This window comes from Triticum aestivum, chromosome 6B (genome assembly GCF_018294505.1).
Source record: "Triticum aestivum cultivar Chinese Spring chromosome 6B, IWGSC CS RefSeq v2.1, whole genome shotgun sequence".
Lineage (NCBI taxonomy): Eukaryota > Viridiplantae > Streptophyta > Magnoliopsida > Poales > Poaceae > Triticum > Triticum aestivum.
In genome coordinates, this window is record NC_057810.1 from 559527393 (window position 1) to 559534509 (window position 7117).

A 7117-nucleotide genomic window follows, 5' to 3' on the forward strand; every position below is an offset into this window, starting at 1 on the left:
TTTGAGAAAAACACAAAAATATTTGCCTTTTTATTCGCCCTTTCTTCGTTCGTCTTTTTGTTTTCTTGTGTGCTAGATCGCTTGCTTTGTCACAATGACCCAAGAGAATACTAAGTTGGGTGACTTTTCCAACACTAATAATAGTGATTTTATTAGTACTCCGATTGCTCCCACCACTAGTGCGGAATCTTATGAAATCAATGCCGTTTTATTGAATCTTGTTATGAAAGAACAATTTTTTGGTAGTCCTAATGAAGATGGTGCATCCCATCTAATTTTTTTTGAATTGTGTGATATGCAAAATAAAAATATGTGGATAATGGTATCATTAAATTGAAGCTTTTTCTGTTCTCATTACGAGAACATGCTAAAACTTGGTTTTCATCTTTGCCTAAAAATAGTATTGATTGATGGAATAAGTGTAAATATGCCTTTATTTCCATGTATTTTCCTCCCACTAAGATCATCTTCCTTAGGAACGATATAATGAATTTTGAGCAACTAGATCATGAGCATGTCGCACAATCATGGGAAAGGATGAAACTAATGATAAGAAATTTCCCTACTCATGGTTTAAGTTTATGGATGATCATACAAAAAATTTATGCCGGATTGATTTTTGCATCTAGAAATCTTTTAGATACCGCCGCGGGAGGTACTTTCATGGAAATCAAATTAGGATAAGATACTAAACTCCTAGATAATATTATGGAAAATTACTCTCAATGGCATACCGAAAGATCATGTACTAGTAAAAAAAGTGCATGCAATTGAAGAAATAAATGTTTTGAGTGCAAAGATGGATGATCTTATGAAATTAATTGCTAGCAAAGGTGCTCCTATAGACCCTAATGATATGCCTTTGTCTACTTTTCCTGAGAATAATAATGAATCTATGGATGTGAATTTTGTTGGTAGGAACAATTTGGTAATAACGCGTATAGAGGTAATTTCAACCCTAGGCCGTTTCCTAGTAATTCCTTTAATAATTATGGTAATTCTACAACAATTTTTATGGAAATTATAATAAGATGCCCTCTGATCTTGAGAATAATATTAAATATTTTATAAACTCCCAAAAGAGTTTCAATGCTATGGTAGAAGAAAAATTGCTTAATATTAATGATTTGGCTAGAAACGTTGATAGAATTTCTCATGAGACTGATTCTTTAAAAATTAGATCTATGCCACCAAAGCATGATATTAATGATTCTCTGAAAGTTATGCAGATTTCTATTAATGAGAGTAGAGAGAGCGGCTAGGTTGCGTGCTAAAAAAGAATTGTTAGAAAAAACATGTTCTTCTAGTTTTTGCGGTAAAAATGATGAAGATCTTAAGATGCTTGGCTTGACTCCTATTTAATCTTTGTTTGCTAATATAGATCTTGAAAAATAAGGGACTGGTGATGATTCAACTTTAGATAAAAGGCGTCCCAATAATTTGGAGAATAAAGATCTTAACGAAAAAAGTGATAAAAATGGGATTGGAGAGGTCAAAACTTTAGCAAGCAATGAACCCACTATTTTGGATCTCAAGGATTTTAATTATGACTAGCACACATGCCCGTGCGTTGCAACAGAAGAAAAAAAATTCAAATGCCCCCAATGAACATCAAAACATGTTCAAGACCCCACATATCCACGTCCATTCTTTGAAAGTGGGAACATGAGTGAAACTGGGTGGATAGGGGATAGAAGATCGACAAGTAGAAAAACATTCCTCGTTTTACTATCATTCCTAACAAAATGAGCTATAGATAAAATTGTACAGTATTCTAAATAAGTGTATAGCTACAAAGAAAATGATCATATATAGTAGAATGCGTACATTATCTAGCCAACCATTTTGTAATGATATGTTCACAAACTTAGTTGTATTATTACTGGCTCATGTATCATTCTCTCCCATAGAAATCATACAACAAAAGCTTCAGAACGCAAATGACCAACATACTCTGAATCAGTTCTCATACACACACTCTATAATATAAATTCAGACCATATACTTTCAGCTTCTACGACAAAGAAATTGAAGCAAGGAATGCTGCGTTGGTCAGTTCGTCCATGAGAAAATGCAGTTGAAGGCCTCCATCCTAAAAGCCGAGACCAGAACCATCATCTTGTCGTGGTCGCTGTGTAACCGGAAGAAGGAGCGCACGCTGAGCAACCACAAGTTGGTGGCTGCCACGTTATCTTCGGCAGATTGTTGGCTGAGGTCGAGAGCCTTGACAGTGTCTGAGCAGAGGGCGAGCGCGTGTGCAGCATATGTATGCAGACTCCTCAGCAAAATTGGAAAAAAAAAACTCAACTTTGTCAGCCCGGCGAAAGGGCCAGGTTAGTTCAAAATGTGCCACTTGCTAGTGTAAAAACATGGAGCAATGACGCATGTATGCTCAGGAAGCTATCTATAACATTGTAATGGGATTAAAATTAGCTAGCTAGTATCATATTTCTGCAAACTTGTCATCTTAATTATGCAAAAACAAAAATCTGACGCTAGCTGAGCATAAATGGTTTGGTGCCCCTTGGGTTGTTTTCTTGTCCTAACATAACATGGAGGAGGTACCAAGGGTTCAACATTGAGCTTTGATTTACCTCCATTATCCCCGAGATACTGGTGTTTGTGATGAACTAAATAGACAATTTGTTGTGCTGGGATGATTCATGATGGATTGATAAGATGAGCTTCGCAACAACTACCATCATGCATGAGCATGGGTAAAATCCAAAATTTCCCAAAGCAGCCATGTTTTTATGTGTATTCTGTTGCTTATTTCCCTCTGAAAATTGACAAAACATCCACACTTCTAGTCTTATATCCCTATGAAAATCTATTAAACATACACAAATATGCTTTTGGAGTAAGAAATTATAACCCATAAATAAGAAAATTTTAACTTAATTAGTTTTACCAATCTACATAACAAAATTTGATTTATCCACTACCGATTAACTGTAACAACACAGAAAATCAAGTCGCACACTCACACCTCAAATCTTGAGGCATGCGCAGTCTGTTGAAGCCTCAAACATAGAACCATATCATGTGAATTTCCAACAGAAAATTAGGACTCCATTTGCCTGTTTGATCCTTACCAGTTTATTAGTTACGTATCTATCAATTCCATGATCTTCCACAATGCTTCCAACCGCTTCATAACTCCTGTCGGTCCCTCGAGGTGGAAATTTTCACGCTGAGATGCAACAGAATTTATATCATGCATTAAGTCATGCAAAAATACCAACCTAACATATGCCAGTATAGTTTGACATAGATACAAATTACCATCCTTCTCAGTAGCATCTCAAAACACCAAAAGGCATCTACATCATCCTCGTATAGAACAACAAAAGGGGAAACCAGATCGGTCATACCTACAATCAATTTGTACCATTTAGGCAGTTTAAATAATTAAAGCAAAATGATGCAATACTCCCTTGAAATGCAAACCTTGACAGTATCCAGGGGAGGGATCAACCCATGCATAAAATGGAAATATATCTGACAAACCTTCATGGAAGCCGCCGCTTGAACCCCACGGAGCCGCTCGTCGCCAGCCCCTCCAGAATCGCCAGATCCAGCCGCCTCCACTCCATTCTCGGTGTCGGGCCTCAAGAGCTCCTCCCCTCGTCCTGCTACATCGACCCGAGCCGCCATGGACGGCCGCTGCGTCCGCGTTGACTGCGGGCGAACGCGCGCGTCTGACGCATATGGACCTGCCTCCGTGCCTCCCCTCCTGCTCCTCCTCTCGTCCGCCATGTGCTCGCCGCCGTCGTCCTGCTCCCGATCGAATAGGGAGCGCCGCCGCTCGATTGCAGCGCAAAAAGAATATCGAACAGTTTTTTCTTAACTCAAATATAGTTCACACGGGTTAATTTATTGTTTCATGTGCACATATTGATCAAATAAATTCTTCCAATCTAGTTAATTGTAATGATGGATTTTTGTGGTCATTCTGAATGTACAGATTTGTTGTGCGGATCTCTGAACTAATATGGATCTGTTGACAAACTATAACTTAGCACTATATCTGGTTCTTGCTATCAGTTTGATTTTGGTCATCCAAGTGGATATATACACCAGTCATGCAGCCACAGTCTGCACTATTTGGTTAATGAGAACGGGAGGAGCACAATACTGACCCCATCGCTATCTCAGCCAGCTTCAGGTCCACCATGGCCACCTACACCGAGCACCATATCACGTCTCCGAGCTTAGTTGTCGATTCATCTACACCAACCCAATCACCACAAACAGGGATATAATCAGATCTAATAAGAGATAGCTCCATGACCATGAAGAAAGGACGAACCGTGGGAGCAGCCCGTAGGCGGCCGCGCTGGACCACATCCGCTCGTCCGCATATCCAAGAGCTAATCGGGGCAAGGCGGTCGGTGCTGGGCGACCACAGCAACGGCCATGTAACCGGGACACGAGGCGGAAGGAATCGGTAGGCGGTGTGATGCCCTCGTCCTCCGGCGTGTAGTACGATCTGTCCCCGTCATCCCCGTTCCCTCCTCCGCCGCCTCCAGCTCCCTCTCCCACTCCTACTGGCTTCTCTGCCGCCTCCACCTTCCTCTCCTCCTCCTACCAGCTCCTCCGCTATCTCCACCTCCCTCTCCTCGTCCTACCACCCGTTGCCCGTGGCGGCGCTGAGTGTGCCGAGCAGCCCGTCGCGGTCGGCGGCACGCGCTCGAGACGGCCGGCGCGAGCCCGAAGCGCGGCGGCCTGGGCCTCGGCGTTGGCGAACTACATGCGGAGGACTCGGACGACACGGGGAGGAGGGCGCGGTGGACGATGCGGGCCGGCGGCGGGGAGGCGGCGGATCTAGATGGGGGTGCGAGGTGCGGTCACTTGACTCGGGGGTGGTTTTTTTTGTCAAGCGTGTCCACGCGACAGTAAACCCGGAGTCAATCCATGTTTTCATGATCACATGATAAATAGTACCACCTCGGATGTAGAAAATATAATATAGGTGAAAAAACTGAAAGCGTAAATTTACAGGAAAAAGCGTATTGTGACGGTGTACCTGACAAAGTCAATCCGTGCTTTATTATTAGGGATAGATAGTTGTTCTTTGATAGGTTGTATTTCCTTGTTGCAATACATGCTTAATTCTCCTCATGCTTATAATCAAAATAAGGCTTTTATGAAGCATATTGTTGATGCTATGATGAAATCTTTTGAAGAAAAACTTGAGTTGGAAGTTTCAATCCCTAGAAAGCTTTATGATGATTACCTACTATTAAAATCAAGATTAAAGATTATGAGTGTAATGCTTTCTATTATTTGTGTGCTAGCGTTCAACAATTCCAAAAACTCTATGTGATGTGTTAGGTTTCCATAAACTTGATGATTGTTCTTTAAATTTGCATCTAGCGGATTCCACTATTAAAAAACTTATGGGAATGATTAATCATGTTATTATTTTTGAAAATAGGAATTATGTGCCTGTAGATTTTATTGTTCTTGATATAGATTGCAATCCAACATGCCCTATTATTCTTGGTAGACCTTTCCTTAGAACGATTGGTGCAATTATTGATATGAAAGAAGGAAACATTAGATTTCAATTTCCATTAAGGAAGGGCATGGAACACTTTCCAAGAAAGAAAATTAAGTTACCATATGAATCTATTATGAGGGCTAATTATGGGATGAATACCAAAGATGACAATACCTAGATCGTTGCTTTATGCCTAGCTAGGGGCGTTAAACAATATCACTTGTTGGGAGGCAACCCAATTTTATTTTGGTTTTTACTTTTTTTGTTCACGTTTTTGAATATATATATATATATATATATATATATATATATATATATATATTAGTGGGTTAGAGAAGTTTTTATGATTTTTATTAGTGTTTGTGCCAAGTAAGACCTTTGGGATGATTTGGAAGATAGTAGATTGGTTTTGTTGAAAAATAGAAACTTTTGCGCCCAGTGCCAGAATTCTTTGTGATTACTAGAATGTGATAAATTATTGAATTTTTACACAATTCTGATATACAAATTTCCCACGTTGTCCTAATTTTTCAGAATTTTTAGAAATATAGAGGTTTTCGCTTTAATTCACATCTTTATAGACTGTCTTGTTTTAGTTAAATTATGTTTTCTTGTGTTGTTTGCTTATTTTGATGAATCTATGGGTAGTATCGGGGGGATGAACCATGGAAAAGTTGGAATACAGTAGATATAACACAAATATAAAATAAGAATGAGTTCACAACAGTACCTAAAAGTAAGGTTTGGATTTGTTTTACTAACGAATCTCACGAGTTTTCTGTTGAGTTTTGTGTTGTGAAGTTTTCAAGTTTTGGGTAAAGATTTGATGGACTATGGAATAAGGAGTGGAAAGAGCCTAAGATTGGGGATGCTCAAGGCACCCCCAAGGTAATATTCAAGTACAACCAAGCATCTAAGCTTGGGGATGCCTCGGATGGCATCCCCTCTATTGTCTTCAATCCATCGGTAAATGTACTTGAGGCTATATTTTTATTCACCACATGATATGTGTTTTGCGTGGAGCGTCTTGTATGATTTGAGTCTTTGCTTTTTAGTTTGCCAGAATCATCCTTGCTGAATACACCTTTTTGAGAGGGACACACATTAATCGTGAATTTATTAGAATACTCTATGTGCTTCACTTATATCTTTTGATCTAGGTAGTTGCTCTAGTGCTTCACTTATATATTTTTGAGCACAACGGTGATGTTATTTTGAAGAAATTATTGAACTCTGATGATTCACTTATATTATTTGACAGTCTCTCTAAACAGCGTGGTAATTTTATTGGGTTATTAATTTAGTCCTAGTATGATGGGCATCCAAGGGGGATATAATAAAAACTTTCATAAAGAGCATTGAATATATGAGAAATTTGATTCCTTGCAATTGTTTTGAGATATGAAGATGGTGATATTAGAGTCAAGTTAGTAGTAAATTGTGTAACTAAAAAAATATTTGTGTTAAGGTTTGTGATTCCCGTAGCATGCACATATGGTCTTCTAGTTATGTGATGAAGTTGGAGCACAATTTATTCTTGATCGTCTTCCTTTGTGTGAAAGTCGGGAGCGCATGATGGTTAACTCCTACCAACCTCTCCCGTAGGAGTAT

At 39.3% G+C, this 7117-nt stretch overlaps 1 protein-coding gene across 1 annotated transcript; it reads right to left on the minus strand.

Moving 5' to 3' along the window:
* Window positions 1–3106: 3106 nt before the first annotated feature.
* LOC123134415 (uncharacterized) lies at window positions 3107–3759 on the minus strand. Its single transcript, XM_044553674.1, has 3 exons — window positions 3514–3759; window positions 3286–3387; window positions 3107–3193 (listed from the first exon to the last, which is right to left on the minus strand). The coding sequence occupies exons 1-3, from the start codon at window positions 3757–3759 to the stop codon at window positions 3107–3109; spliced, it is 435 nt and encodes a 144-aa protein (XP_044409609.1).
* Between the last annotated feature and the right edge of the window lie 3358 nt (window positions 3760–7117).